Genomic DNA, 15,908 nt, shown 5'->3' on the forward strand with positions numbered 1-15,908 from the left:
GAGAGGGCCGAGAGAGAGAGAGGCCGAGAGAGAGAGAGAGGCCGAGAGAGAGAGAGGCCGAGAGAGAGAGGCCGAGAGAGAGAGGCCGAGAGAGAGAGGCCGAGAGAGAGAGGGCCGAGAGAGAGAGGCCGAGAGAGAGAGGCTGAGAGAGAGAGGCCGAGAGAAAGAGGCCGAGAGAAAGAGAGAGAGGCCGAGAGAGAGAGGACGAGAGAGAGAGAGAGAGGCCGAGAGAAAGAGAGAGAGGCCGAGAGAGAGAGAGGCCGAGAGCGAGAGGCCGAGAGAGAGAAGCCGAGAGAGAGGGAGAGACCGAGAGAGAGAGAGGCCGAGGGCGAGAGGCCGAGAGAGAGAGAGACCGAGGGCGAGAGGCCGAGAGAGAGAGAGGCCGAGAGAGAGAGAGGCCGAGAGAGAGAGAGGCCGAGAGAGAGAGAGAGGCCGAGAGAGAGAGAGAGGCCGAGAGCGAGAGGCCGAGAGAGAGAAGCCGAGAGAGAGAAGCCGAGAGAGAGTGAGAGGGCCGAGAGAGAGAGAGAGAGAGAGAGAGGCCGAGAGAGAGGCCGAGAGAGAGAGAGAGGCCGAGAGAGAGAGAGGCCGAGAGAGAGAGGCCGAGAGAGAGAGAGAGAGGCCGAGAGAAAGAGAGAGAGGCCGAGAGAGAGAGAGGCCGAGAGCGAGAGGCCGAGAGAGAGAAGCCGAGAGAGAGGGAGAGACCGAGAGAGAGAGAGGCCGAGGGCGAGAGGCCGAGAGAGAGAGAGACCGAGGGCGAGAGGCCGAGAGAGAGAGAGGCCGAGAGAGAGAGAGGGCCGAGAGAGAGAGAGGCCGAGAGAGAGAGAGAGGCCGAGAGAGAGAGAGAGGCCGAGAGCGAGAGGCCGAGAGAGAGAAGCCGAGAGAGAGAAGCCGAGAGAGAGTGAGAGGCCGAGAGAGAGAGAGAGAGAGAGAGGCCGAGAGAGAGGCCGAGAGAGAGAGAGAGGCCGAGAGAGAGAGAGGCCTAGAGAGAGAGGCCGAGAGAGAGAGAGGCCTAGAGAGAGAGGCCGGAGATGAGAGAGAGAGGCCGGAGATGAGAGAGAGAGGCCGGAGAGAGAGAGAGAGGGCCGAGAGAGAGAGAGAGGCCGAGAGTGAGGGAGAGGCCGAGAGTGAGGGAGAGGCCGAGTGCGAGGGAGAGGCCGAGTGCGAGGGAGAGGCCGAGAGCGAGAGAGAGGCCGAGAGCGAGAGAGAGGCCGAGAGAGAGGCCGAGAGCGAGAGAGAGGCCGAGTGCGAGAGAGAGGCCGAGAGCGAGAGAGAGGCCGAGAGCGAGAGAGAGGCCGAGAGAGAGAGAGGCCTAGAGAGAGAGGCCGAGAGAGAGAGAGGCCTAGAGAGAGAGGCCGAGAGAGAGAGGCCGAGAGAGAGAGGCCGAGAGAGAGAGAGAGGGCCGAGAGAGAGAGAGAGGCCGAGAGTGAGGGAGAGGCCGAGAGTGAGGGAGAGGCCGAGTGCGAGGGAGAGGCCGAGTGCGAGGGAGAGGCCGAGAGCGAGAGAGAGGCCGAGAGCGAGAGAGAGGCCGAGAGAGAGGCCGAGAGCGAGAGAGAGGCCGAGTGCGAGAGAGAGGCCGAGAGCGAGAGAGAGGCCGAGAGCGAGAGAGAGGCCGAGAGCGAGAGAGAGGCCGAGCGCGCGAGAGAGGCCGAGAGCGAGAGAGAGGCCGAGAGCGAGAGTGTGCGAGAGCGAAGGGATTGTGTGCCAGCCACCCTGCACAAAGAGACTCATTGTAACAGTCTGCTGACTCTTCCCTCTCTCCGTCCTTCCCTTCCTCCGTCACATACTGCTGCATTCCCTCTTTCCCCCTGAAACTACCCTCCCCCTTCTTCCTCTCCATTCTAAAAAAGGGGGGACACACTTTGGTTCACCATGAAAGACAGAGGAGGAAGTCCCCGCTGTCACATTGATGTCCATTTTGTCCTGCGGCTACAGCATCCAACTGTTACCGAGCAGAGCATTGACTTGAATGGGAATGTCTGTTCTGGTTATTCTATTTTTATGAGCCTGGCGGCCAGCATTGGGGGTAATGGGACCAGTGTATCAGATGCTGTAATGCCACACACACACGCAGCACAACAGTCTTGGGTAAAGCTCCCTGCAATACATCATCATCCTCAACACACTGCATTTAACGCACCAGGAACAACATCTCTCTCCAGGTTAACAAAGAGGAAGGTACTGAGGATGCTAGGCTGCTAAGAGTTTATGGAGACAGATGTCGACACAAAAAAGGAGAGGGAGGGAAAGAAAAAGACAAAGTGTGAGTTGGAAAAAAAAAAAGAAGAGGGACAGGGTAAGAGAGAGAGAAAGGGTTACCTTGTACAGTAGGGTAATGTGTAATAGTGTAACTGTGTGTAGGTTTCTCTTACCAGACTGCTGGAACATGACCATGGTGTGTGGCGTGGTGTGGACAGGCAGGGAGCGGGTCCTCTGCACTGAGCTGTGGGTTCTGCTGGGCATGCTGTTACTGCCCCCGGGGTTGGCGAACCAAAGACCCTGTTGGACAAACTGATAGTCAGACAGGCAGCCACAACAGACCGGTAGGCTGGAGACTCATATCTTTGGATCATTACAGACCGAGACTCACACACACACTCCAGTATATCTTTGGATCATTAGAAACTGGCACAACAACCCTAATAATGGGTGCCACAAATCTAACCACTAACAGACATTGCTGGGAAATATGTTAACAGTGGCAGCTCATCCACTAAGGCATTAGGGGCTGGCTGTGCCCCACTTGTGATTGGTTAAAAAAAATCAAAATAAAAAAATACCCCCCCCACATACACACACACACACATACATACATACATACATTACATATATATATATATATATATATACATACATACATACATAGACACAAATAGTGTGGTTAATTTGTGTACATTTTACAGTTTGAAATATGTCAGTCTGGTTACCTATCCTCTGCAACAGCGTTTGAACTGCTGCCCGGTGCTTGGATTACATTGCTTGTTATTGGGGGGGGGGGGGGGGGGGGGGGGGGGGGGGGGGGGGGGGGGGCGGCAGAAGTGAGATTGCAGGATTTCATCACATGACATCTTGTGTATTAGGTACTGAACTGATGGAGCATAAGAGAAGACTGCAATGAACTTGTAAAACAATCATAACAGTCATTGGAAACCAGGGACCTGAAACAGACGTTCACATACAGTCATACAGGGGGGGCAGGTAGCCAAGTGGTCAAAGCGTTGGGTCAGTAACTGAAAGGTTGCTAGATCGAATCCCTGACCCGACAAGGTAAAAATCTGTCGTTCTGCTTCTGAACAAGGCAGTTAACACACTGTTCCTAGGCCGTCATTGTAAATAAGAATTTGTTCTTAACTGACTTGCCTAGTTAAATAAAATAAATACATTTATTTATTATTTTAAATACAGTCAAAGGACAGTGGGATACGCTCGCTAGAACCTTCTTGCGGATCTGGTAGGATAAAAAAAAACAAGTCTCTGTGCCCCCTCCCTGCATTAGATGCTAGCTAGTGGACACTAGCTACTGGCAAGCTGGCATACAGGTAGATAGCTTGCTAGCTGGCATGCTCAACAAGTCTAACTAAAAAGTTACTGGCGAACTCATTATGCTTGTGACATTATGCTAGCTTGCTATCCCCCTGTTAGAGGAAAAAAATCTGAACTTGTTCTTGTTGCGTTTTCCCTGTGCTTTTGTTAACGATGCACTCAGGTGCTGGCTGCGCGCTGCTCATTCAAAAAATATATACATTTTGGTTATCAAATACCCCCCGCCCCAGGTATTTAGCCAATCAGCGGCCGCCACTGTATGTTAATGACCCTACGACACCACAGTAATATGACATACACGTTCCACACCTTGGGACCCAGGGAATTGTAGTTTCAGATCCTTAGACAAACTACCGAGTGCACAAGACTTAATGCTTGTAAAAATGTTCATTTATATTGATTTAATTCTCATACACACACACTTGACTGCAGAATGACTTCTAGGCAAATGGTACCGCGGTAGCACTAAATGCACAGGAGAGGCTACCTGTTGGAAGTATACAGCTTAAATCATGTGCAATGTACATTTTGGTTCAACTCTGATAAAAATGGACTCGCCTACATTTTCCTAAAATCAGTTTAATTGGGACTTTATCACGTAACGAAATGCACACCTGGGGGGTGGCTTTATAAGTTTGTAAAAACTGGGGCGGGCACCCCAGAAGTGTTACCTCTCTAGCCTATAACTACTGAGCCGTTATACAGTCAACCTTAGAGTCTTCTCTCCCCGTTTAGCCTCAAACTACTGACACTAACTGCACAGATTCCTCTCTGTAACCTGCCTATTATACATTAAACCTCTCTCTTCTCCTGCTCCCTCTACACTCTCTCTCCCCTAACCACTCTCTCCCCCACTCCCGCTCTCCTTACTCCCTCTCTGTCCGTCTTGCTCTCCCCCTTTCCCCGGCCCTCCCGTACAGAGGGCCAGCGGAAAAAAGGAAATGCCTGTGCACTGTTCTCACTGCCTGACGAGCTCATTCTCTCTCTCTCTCTCCGCCCTCCCTCTCTCCCGGTCGCCCATCCCCCTTCACCACCAACTCCCTAACTATGACTCACCCTCGCTCTCTCCTTTCTTTTAATACACACCTTTCGATCCTGTCCAAACAAACTGTCCGACGGAGAGAGTGTGCGAAATGTGGAGGAAGCGGTTTGGAATTTCCTCCCATTGTAAGGATGCCTAGAAAAATGCTGAATGGGAGCAGAGCAGACGTGTGCGAGTGCCATGTTATCACTGCTGCCGACTAGAGGACCGTTCCACTCAGCAGTAGTGATGTAGGGCCTGTGGAACGCATTTGACCAGACCTATGAGTTACAGCCACTTCACCCAACACTTTGCTGTTGAATTTTCCCCCCTTATGGTTGTGTGTTTCTATGACTGTTTTTTACAACTCTGTATTTCACAGGGAGGGATCATTCGTGACAGATGCTGAAAGAGGGAAAATGTGGCTAGGTTTGGACTTCTTCTCTGTGTGGTGGGACGATTCCAGACACGTGATCAAGTAGTGGCTCTCTCACTCTTTCCTTTCTCCAGTTATTATATTATCCCCCAATGCATATTTAAGCAATAAGGCCAGAGGGGAAAGATGATACCTAGTCAGTTGTCCAACTGAATGTATTCAACTGAAATGTGTCTTCTGCATTTAACCCAACCCCTCTGAATCAGAGAGGTGCGGGGGGCTGCCTTAAATCAACATCCACGTCATCGGGCGCCCGGGGAACAGTGGGTTAACTGCCTTGTTCAGGGACAGAACGGCAGATTTTTACCTTGTCAGCTCGGGGATTCGATCCAGCAACCTTTCAGTTACTGGCACAACGCTCCTACCCACCAGGCTACCTGCCGCCCCTAGGAGGTGTGGTATATGGCCAATATACATTTACATTACATTTAAGTCATTTAGCAGACGCTCTTATCCAGAGCGACTTACAAATTGGTGCATTCACCTTATGATATACCACTGCTAAGGGCTGTTCTTACCCCCGACGCATTGCGGTAATCAGTTTATCATAGCAATAGGTGACCTCAGGGTTTGTGATATATGGCCAATATACCACAGCTAAGGGCTGTGTCCAGGCACTCCGCATTGAGTCGTGGTGGGGAACAGCCCTTAGCCGTGGTATATTGGCCATATATCACACCCCCTCGGGCCTTATTGCTTAAATACACAGCTCCTCTTGAGACTGAGAAGACAACAATGCTTTTTCATCTGGGGCCCTTTGTATCACGACCCACTACTGTAGCAAACCAAATTGACGCTGACGAGGATTGTTTGTCTTTTCATTGAGAGGTAGACTAACTCCACAATATGACATCACGAACAAATCCACTCAGATCTACATGAATGCCCAAAATGGAGATACATGCGCTAACTTCAGACACATTGATGCCAATCGGAGACTTGAGCACGCCGCTATGTGGGCAGGGGCTAGATAGACGGGGCTAGGAGAACATTCCCAACTATCATCTTAGTCCAAAGGGAGACTCCGCAATCTGGCATCACCAAATAAATAAAACATCTACATCAATTGCCTGGGCTATGGGTGGAGGCCAAGTGCCTATTGGCTAGGAGAAAGTTAAAGTCAGAAGTGTCTCCACCTGTCGTCCCTGCTTGAGGCCAGTGGGGGTGCTGCTGGTGCTATGTGGCGTGGGTCCCAGCAGGCCCGGCCTGGCGCCGGGCAGGCTCCGTGAGGGCATCTGGAACTGGCGCAGGCTGCGACGGGCCGCCGACACGCTGCTGCTGCCCCCCACGCAGCCCGCCGTGGGGAGAGAATTGGACTGGCTGAAGCCCCGGCTACTGCTGCTGCTGCTGCATGGGAGGAGAGAGAGAGAGAATGCTCTGATCATCATTTGACCTTTTTCCCAATATTTTGTAGACCATTAGGAATTACATTTTAGTCATTTAGCAGACGCTCTTATCCAGAGCGACTTACAGAAGTGAATGCATACATTTCATTTCATGCTTTTTTTGTACTGGCCCCCCGTGGGAATCGAACCCACCATGCTGGCGTTGCAAACACCATGCTCTAAAAACTGAGCCACAGGGAAGGCCCTGGAATCAAAGAAGGTAAAGTATTTTGTGACAACAGCGCATCTCACCCTCTCCCTCCGCGCGCGCGCCAGCGTCACCCACTCACTCCCTCCCCTCCCTCCCTCCCTCCGCGCGCGCGCGCCAGCGTCACCCACCCACTCCCTCCCTCCCTCCCTCCCTCCGCGCGCGCCAGCGTCACCCACTCCCTCCCTCCCTCCCTCCCTCCCTCCCTCCCTCCGCGCGCGCCAGCGTCACCCTCTCCCTCCCTCCCTCCCTCCCTCCCTCCCTCCGCGCGCCAGCGTCACCCACTCCCTCTCTCCGCGCGCGCGCCAGCGTCACCCACTCCCTCCCTCTCTCCGCGAGCGCGCCAGCGTCACCCACTCCCTCTCTCCGTGTGCGCGCCAGCGTCACCCACTCCCTCTCTCCGCGCGCGCCAGCGTCACCCACTCCCTCTCTCCGCGCGCGCGCCAGCGTCACCCACTCCCTCTCTCCGCGCGCGCGCCAGCGTCACCCACTCCCTCCCTCCGCGAGCGCGCCAGCGTCACCCCACTCCCTCCCTCCGCGCGCGCGCCAGCGTCACCCACTCCCTCCCTCCGCGCGCGCGCCAGCGTCACCCACTCCCTCCCTCCCTCCCTCCACGCGCGCGCGCCAGCGTCACCCACTCCCTCCCTCCCTCCGCGCGCGCGCCAGCGTCACCCACTCCCTCCCTCCCTCCGCGCGCGCGCCAGCGTCACCCACTCCCTCCCTCCCTCCGCGCGCGCGCGCCAGCGTCACCCACTCCCTCCCTCCCTCCGCGCGCGCGCGCCAGCGTCACCCACTCCCTCTGTGTGCGCGCCAGCGTCACCCACTCCCTCTGTGTGCGCGCCACCCACTCCCTCTGTGTGCGCGCCAGCGTCATCCACTCCCTCTGTGTGTTTGGTCTATAGCCTACCTCCTCTGCGCCCGGTAGCCGGCCATGTCCAAGAGGGTCTTCCTAGGGAACGAACGGATCAGCTTCTGCACCTGTTGTTTCCACGACAACAGTCGCTTCTTCTGCGTCTCCGTGAATGCCTGTGGGAGGAGAGGGGGGTGAGAGGGGGAAGGAGGGGGTGCAGGGCCAAAGAGAAGGAGAGAGCATGACTCAGGGTTTTTCAGAAAATATAGAGACGTGCCGTTCTAATGTGATACACTCACTCTTGAGCTAAATAAGGGTCTGAAGAAGTGTATAGAGGAAAGTCTTGTCAGTCAGGTGTGTATGTATGCGTGTCTGTGCGTGTATACCTCGTGAAGAAGGCACTTGTCAATGAGCTGCAGGTAGGAGCTGATGTTCTCTTCGTCCGGCCTGGACACCAGGAGCTGTGTGCAAACTGGAGAGAGAAAGAGAGGAAAGAGTGAGGCCAGGGGACTTTAATGGCACACAGGGGGTTTGAGCCAAGAGGAAAGCTCAGGGGAAACCTGGCCCCACTGATTTCCATCTTCCACATTTGTTCTGATATGGCCACTGTTTGCTCAGCACATAACACTGACATGGTAATGGAGAGGAAGGGCAGTCAAGAAACCAAAAGGCCCCATACTAGAATGTTCCTTATACCACCCTTAAAAGGGGCAATTTACTCGAAAAGTTTTTCATTAGTCCACTTTTGATGCAGTCCTAAAAAGTGTGAAAGTCAGCATTAAACTTTTCAAGATATATCGCGTTCAGTCTCCTGATGCCCAAAACGAAGTAAACGCAAAAAGCCTATAAGTAGACACAGGCTTTTCTATCAGGCTAGCTCTGACACTCATGTGCAAAATAATGATATTTTGAGACCACATCGATGGTGGATTGGTGAGCAAGATATGATTTTTTTTTTCTCGATTTAAATACCCCTTTAATATTGACCACATTGTGATCCCAGGTGTTCGGTTTCTTTCAGTGCAGTCTCTCAGCAGCACCTACAATGTGTTGTGCGTACGACAACGTTTACGTCAACTTCACTTCCCAACCTATGGGACTAGATCCTCTGTACCTTTGCCCATGACGCGGGTGAACTGGCCGGGGATGTCCCCCTCAGCGATGAGGGTGGTCCCTGTCTCCCCTTCCCCTCCCGGGGCGGCACTGCTCTTCCCCTCTGGGCTCAATAGGGGCCTGTGTGCGGTCGAGGAGGGCGAGCTGGGGGACGACTCATCGCTGGCCACCGCCTTGATGGGCGTCAGGATCATCTGGTGGAGCTCGGCGAGAGGGCCACGCAGGTTCCCGCCCTCCAACACATCCTGGGAGAGAGAGAGAGAAGGGGAAAAATAATACAAGAAAGTGATAGAGATAAAAGGGCAAGTAAACAAAGTGATAGAGAGAAAGTTGAGAGTGACGAGAGAATAAAGGAAGGAGAAAGGAGAGCGAGGTCACAAAGATGAGGGAAAAGAGAGGAGTGAAAAGAAAGGAGAAGGTAGGTATAGCAGGGAGAAAGTCAAATCAGCATGATCGATATGAAGGCGCTTCTTTAACATCGAAGACACACATCAGCGGCTTGTACGCGTGGAGGCCTGGAGACGCTAAATGTGCTTATGCTAATTAAATGGTAATTTACCGTGAGACCGGCAGTCTTTTGCATGACATTAAGCTGCAGACAAAATGTCATGACCACAGCCCTAGATGTTACCAAACAGTTCCGGGCCGTTACAGTAAGGGAGGCAATTATGCATAGTCCTATTCAGAGGAGAATCATTCTAGAAGTCTACGTCAGAGTCCTCTCTACACCCAGCAGCTGTCAGGTGGGCGACGGGATACCAGCCATGAGATGACTAGGGAAAATAAAGTAGTTCCAAAAATACACGCATGTTTCGCTCCTATCCTGTCTGCTTCTCAAAGTGAACGGAGAGCTTCCAAGGGCCCTCACTTGGACATCTTCCTAGTATTGTTTTCACCAGTCTTTTCCACGACGTGCAGATGGAAGGGAGAAGTCAAACAGAGGAAAAAGAGAACGAGCAACTGTCCTAACTTCAGTTGACTGACCCTTTAGAAAGGAAGACAAAAGCTGACCACAGTTGTCCTCCTATTTCACTCAAGCCCAATCCCAAGTCGACCCCTAGACCCTATGCACTCACAGATCTGAGAGGATTTGACTGGTGTAAGCAATATGGTAATAGCTCCACTTGTTCACAACGATATTGCTTATACTGTACCTATCAAATCCTCTTAGCTCGCCACAAGTACACAGGGTGTAGGGTTTAGAGGTTGATTTGGGATCGGGCCTCCAGACATTGCAGAAGCTTTGTGACAATTCACTCAACCTAATAAAGTTGACAACTTGCACCGCTGACCTTCTCTAGGCAACGCAGCATTTTCTGACGCTCCTTCAGTTTCTGAATGCTGATCACTATCTTGTGCCGTGCCCCTTTGGTGACATTCTGCAGGAGAAAAACACCATTTCACTCTTTCAACATTCCTTCATCACACACACACCAACGACATGTTAAAATACACAGTGAAACTAATAATGAATTACTCAAAGTGTTGAAACTGAAAATGTCTATCACTTTACTTAGAGCCTGCGGTTATAATGCTTTATAACTTGTTAGAAGCACGAAGGAGCCGTTATAATGTCTTATTTGTAATGCTTAAAATACCGGTTCATGTCTATCAGCTCTTTTATGAAGACAACTTTGTGGGAAAAGTACAGTACTAAAAACTGAAGGCAATGACTTTCAATGCCCTAACATTTTCTGTTACATTCCTAGTATTTTTCTTAGCTATTCCCATAGTTAGAATAAGCCATCTATGCTCTGGTTACTACTGACCTGTGATTCCAGCTGCTGTTCGGTCAGTGACATCATCTCGTCATACGTCATGGTGGAGAAGAGCGCCGCATATTTGTGGAGACGGAGGCTTTTCAGCCAGGCTGGCACATCTGTAGGCACACACACACACACACACACACACACACACACACACACACACACACACACACACACACACACACACACATCAGACCAATGTCACATGTCTAGGGCACAGCTGGAGTAAGTCAGGGAGTCAGGGAGTCAGTGTAATGGCACTGACCTATGACATCACAGATGGGGTAGTGTCCTCCTTTCTGGTAATCCCTCTCACCATTAAAACTGGCCTAATGGCTCAGGGGTGTCCCAAATGGCACCCTGCTCCCTATTAAATACTTTACTTTAGACCAGGGCCCATAGAGCTCTGGTCAAAAGTAGTGCACTATATAGGGATAATGTGCCATATGGGAACCTGCAACTCTAACCTTTCCTGTCAAAGCTGTGACTTAAACATTGATACAAGAGACCACCTCATATTTTGGTCGCTAGCTGAGAGAGTTTTGGTTCTATGACCATTAGTTGACTAGAAGCGTAAAAAGGAAAACTATAGCGCTTGCTATGGTTGTTGTGTGGTGAGAGTGCAAATGTCAATTCACTTAGCGGTCTTTCACTTTACTGCTTTAAATCATGTTTCATTGCCACTTCATAATTGGTAACATTGAATTTTAACAGTGTACTTCACACCTGGATGCAAACGATAGGCTCTAAACAAAGAATAAAATGGCCTTCTTTCAAAATCTTTGACCCTAAGCAAAGACTTAAAAATCTAGAAACCGCCACTGTTAGCAGGATGGACCGTTCAGGACCCGTATTCACAAAGTGTCTCAGAGTAGGAGTGCTGATATGATCAGTTTGCGTTTTATATCGTAATGAATAAGAGTATATGGACAGGAGGACGGACCTGATCCTTAATCAGCACTCCTGCGCTGAGACATGCATGCATGCATGCATGCATGCATGCATGCATGCATGCATGCATGCATGTATGTATATATATATATATATATATATATATATATATATATATATATATATATATATATATATAAGCAATGCTTAGTAATCTCTATTCAAAGAACTCTGGTGGGAGTTGACTGTAAATATGCTGGTGGTTTTTATTAACTTTCCCCCCAACAACACAAACAGGCGAGTCATCTCACTCTTCCTGTAGATAGCTAAGGTGACGTTAAGTTCAGGGTCATGTTCATTAGGCACCCAATGGAAGAAAATGGTCTGAAACAGGGAGGGACTACCTGGACTATGAAACACAAAATGTTCCATTTCAGTTGCAAAACGTTTTCAAACATTGTGTGCCCTAATGAACATGACCCAGAAGACGCTATGTCAGTTGGACGCTATGTCAGTTATCTTTAGATTTTACTTATCAGAGGGGGATGTGGTGCCAAGAAACGTCACTGTACTGTTTGCAGGCAGGGACTGTTCTGATTTGAATGTCAGTGTGGATAAGGGGAATTTGCTGAACTTATACGTGTTAATGGTAGTGAGGGTCAAGCAGTGTTTCCCCTACCATTGTAAAGCTGGGGCAGGCCCCCCTGCCCAACTCTGTTGGTCCCCAGAGGGCCTGGATGTTGCTTTGGGGGCCTTTGCGCCACGCCTGGACAATAATCTAAGGGAAAGACTGGGGTAAAGAAGTGGGGAAACTTGTGAAAATGCTTCAGCCGGCATCAACTATAAAGCCCCCGACTGATGTTAAGTGATCAAGTCACACACACACCATTTATGGAGTGATATTAATTCCAACATACATTTGATCGGAATTCATTCATCTTGAATTTGTATTCATAAATTGAATAAACTTGTGCAATGCAAAGTAAAAAAATATTGAATTCAAATTCAATTTATGAAGACAAATTCTAAAATGATTAAATTCGTATAACATTTCTGTTGGCACTAATATCACCCCATACACCTTTCCTCACATACACTTTTCTCAAAACCAAATAACGAAACAATTCACACAACTATCCCAATGAAAAACCAACAGCGGCTTGAAACGAGAGGTAAGAAGTCTGATCACTCAAACAAAACCATAATTTTCATGATGTCCCATACATTTGGCTTCAGGGTTATATGGGGTGTATGAACCAGATGTCACTGTATCTCCGTGTCATGTCCCGAGACTGAGCATGCGACAGGGTCTAAAAGAAAGCCACCCCTGAAAGATGTCACCGGAGACTGACTGGAGCATGTTTGCTTGTGTCCTGGCATGTTTGCTCCTGTCCTGTCTGTGCCCCGCCGTTGCTACTGTAGTCAGGACTTATCCGAGCCCTTAACATGAGCGGCAGTGGTGCATAACTTAAAATACCATGCGGCAGGTGTCTTGTTTCCTGTTGCCACGTTCACTCAAATATGTGCACAGACAAGACATCAGAGATAGGTCTAATAAGTGATGAAACCATAGAATGTGATATATTGAACTATGTACAAAAAAAAACGAATCCACAAAGTACCATTGATGTGACCAATGTGGTGCTTTTCTGTAGGCTATATTCAGTATTATGTGACAACAGATGGGATGTTCATTTCTAAGAAAGGGAAGCTGGGGGAAGGGGTGGCTTTTGAACGAACACCTGGAAAAAAGCAAGTTGCTTGTTTGGCCCGAGGACAAGGTTGTAAATGGGGGGGGGGGCAACCAAACCAATCAAAGAGGTTACCAGGGGTCATGAGTGATCTTTCACAAAAAAAAAAAATATATATAATAATAATAAATGGCCAAACAGGTCAGGTCGCTTCACCCTGCGAAAAACCACATTTCCCTCTCTTCCTTTCTGGGAAATAGTCCCTCACACACCAAACATACGGTTTGAAAGGAGTTTCTGGAAAACCTTATGGGAGAATCTCAACTGCATACTCGTCGCGTCCGCTCTCCTCACCTCTTTTCTCAATTTATAGTGTAGTGATCTGGTCATTCATAAATGTAAAACAAATTCAGTTGGAAAAGAGCTTTTGTCCTGGTCTGAGGAGAGTTATTGTTAAAGAGGTGTTCTAGGGAGACTTTCAATTGCATACTCCTCATGTTCTCTCTCCTCGTCTCTTCCTCAAAACCCATTGGAGGAGAAGGTCAGAGTGGAGGGAAATTTGGCTTTCTCATCCAATGGGTTTTGACAAGGAGGCGAGGAGAGGGTACACGAGAAGTATGTAGTTGAGTCTCCCTAGGACACCTCTTCAACAATAACCTCCTCAGACCAGGACAAAAGCTCTGTTCTAACTGACATTGCGACTGATATTTAGAAGTTTTAAAATAATGACCAGATCACTACACTACAAATCTAACTGCCAAATGCAGGGGGGGGGAGCAGCATTGGTCACCTCAAAACAAACAATCGATGAGGGTCATGCTGAAGTGAACACCATCCACTCCCCTAGCCCCCAGCCCCCAGGGCTGCCTCCTCCATTGCTACTCTGTCCACAGCGCCTACGCATGAAAGCGGTGGAGTACCGAACTCACCCCTCATGCAGCTGCCCTCCTCGTGGAATGTGCTGCTGCGGTGCAAGCCTCCTCCATCCTCCAGGTGCTCACTGCCGCCGCTGCCTGACGACGCTACGCTGCTCTGAGGGGAGAGGGGAGCGTGGTGAGGGTCGGTGGGGGCCAGCCCCAGCCCTCCTCCTCCTCCTCCCCGGGGACCGCGCAGGTCCTCCTGGGAGAGCCAACCATGACCCAGACCCAGGCCCAGGGCTTGGCCGCCCGACGAGGAGGAGGAACTGGCCAAGGAGCTGCCGCTCATCGGGGGGGTGAGGGACACCGAGCGCTTCAGGGGGCTGTGCTGCCCGCCGCCACCGCCGGACAGGACTGCAAGATACACACAAGAGACAGGGGGGAGGGGGAGGCCCAGACTGTTAGAAAGGGGCTCAGCGGTCTGTCTACCATGATACTACTAGGACAACACACTGTGTTAGCTAGAGAACTAGTAGGGACATATGGACAGATGGACATGGTGAGGCCCAGACCAGACATGAGCCTTAGCCCCCTGCTCAACTTTGATACTGTAATCAATGTATTGATGACAACACCCATTCACAATACACGGTTCCCCAGCCAGAAGTCCCTGTCTGCACCAGAGGGAAGTAGGCTAGTGGTGATGGAGCTCTAGTGAGTGGTGAAAGCAGCTTTTCAGTCAGAGCGTCTGGATTATGGAACACACTGCCAACCAGTGAGAGAGAGAGTACAGTACCTTTGCTAGCTTTCAGGAAAGCCTGAAAAAGTGGCTGAAGACAAACCAGTCATGTTAACATGAAGACACTTCGACTCTTAAGATTTCAGATACTGTGGGACCAAGGGACATAAACACTGATGTAATATTATAATTATATATAGTCTATTGTTGTGTGTGTGTGTGTGTGCAGTTGAAGTCGGAAGTTTACATAAACCTTAGCCAAATACATTTAAACTCAGTTTCACAATTCCTGACATTTACTCCTAGTAAAAATTCCCTGTCTTAGGATCACCACATTATTTTAAGAATGTGAAATGTCAGAAAAATAGTAGAGAATGATTTATTTCAGCTTTTTTTCACATTCCCAGTGGGTCAGAAGTTTACATACACTCAATTAGTATTTGGTAGCATTGCCTTTAAATTGTTTAACTTGGGTCAAACGTTTCAGGTAGCCTTCCACAAGCTTCCACAATAAGTTGAGTGAATTTTGGCCCATTCCTCCTGACAGAGGTGGTGTAACTGGGTCAGGTTTGTAGGCCTCCTTGCTCGCACACACTTTTTCAGTTCTGCCCACAAGTTTTCTATAGGATTGAGGTCAGGGCTTTATAATGGCCACTTCAATACCTTGACTTTGTTGTCCTTAAGCCCTTTTGCCACAACTTTGGAAGTATGCTTCCGGTCATTGTCCATTTGGAAGACCCATTTGCGACCAAGCTTTAACTTCCTGACTGATGTCGTGAGATGTTGCTTCAATATATCCACATAATTTTCCTTCCTCTTGATGCCATCTATTTTGTGAAGTGCACCAGTCCCTCCTGCAGCAAAGCACCCCCACAACATGATGCTGCCACAACCGTGCTTCACGTTTGGGATGGTGTTCTTCAGCTTGCAAGCATCCCCCTTTTTCCTCCAAACATAACAATGGTCATTATGGCCAAACAGTTCATCAGACCAGAGGACATTTCTCCAAAAACTATGATCTTTGTCCCCATGTGCAGTTGCAAACTGTAGTCTGGCTTTTTTATGTCGGTTTTGGAGCAGTGGCTTCTTCCTTGCTGAGCGGCCTTTCAGGTTGTGTCGATATAGGACTCGTTTTACTGTGGATATAGATACTTCTGTACTTGTTTCCTAAAGCATCTTCACAAAGTAGATGTCCTAACCGACTTGCCAAAACTAGTTTGTTAACAAGAAATTTGTGGAGTGGTTGAAAAACTAGTTTTAAAATGACTCCAACCTCAGTGTATGTAAACTTCCGACTTCAACTGTGTGTGTGATTAGAGAGATAGAGAGAGAGACACAAAATGTGAAAACCCCTTTCAAATTAGTGTATTCGTTGCTGACAGGTGTATATATAAAATATAATAGAGCACAC

General features: G+C 49.5%; 1 protein-coding gene across 4 annotated transcripts in view; it reads right to left on the reverse strand.

The window, feature by feature from the left end:
- LOC115162626 (protein Smaug homolog 1) overlaps positions 1-15,908 on the reverse strand; it is a 75,207-nt gene that overhangs the window by 6,163 nt on the left and 53,136 nt on the right. Inside the window, exons 4-12 of one of the 4 annotated variants that reach the window (XM_029714100.1) lie at positions 13,831-14,172; positions 11,890-12,000; positions 10,323-10,432; positions 9,846-9,932; positions 8,555-8,798; positions 7,827-7,912; positions 7,498-7,616; positions 6,134-6,344; positions 2,370-2,496 (exon numbers count right to left, since the gene is read on the reverse strand). In XM_029714100.1, coding sequence (XP_029569960.1) covers positions 2,370-2,496; positions 6,134-6,344; positions 7,498-7,616; positions 7,827-7,912; positions 8,555-8,798; positions 9,846-9,932; positions 10,323-10,432; positions 11,890-12,000; positions 13,831-14,172 — 1,437 coding nt within the window. The remainder of the gene's footprint in view (positions 1-2,369; positions 2,497-6,133; positions 6,345-7,497; positions 7,617-7,826; positions 7,913-8,554; positions 8,799-9,845; positions 9,933-10,322; positions 10,433-11,889; positions 12,001-13,830; positions 14,173-15,908) is intronic. The other 3 variants (XM_029714101.1, XM_029714102.1, XM_029714103.1) reach the window with 3 other exon arrangements.

Source organism: Salmo trutta, chromosome 25, assembly GCF_901001165.1.
Source record: "Salmo trutta chromosome 25, fSalTru1.1, whole genome shotgun sequence".
Classification (NCBI taxonomy): Eukaryota; Metazoa; Chordata; class Actinopteri; order Salmoniformes; family Salmonidae; genus Salmo; species Salmo trutta.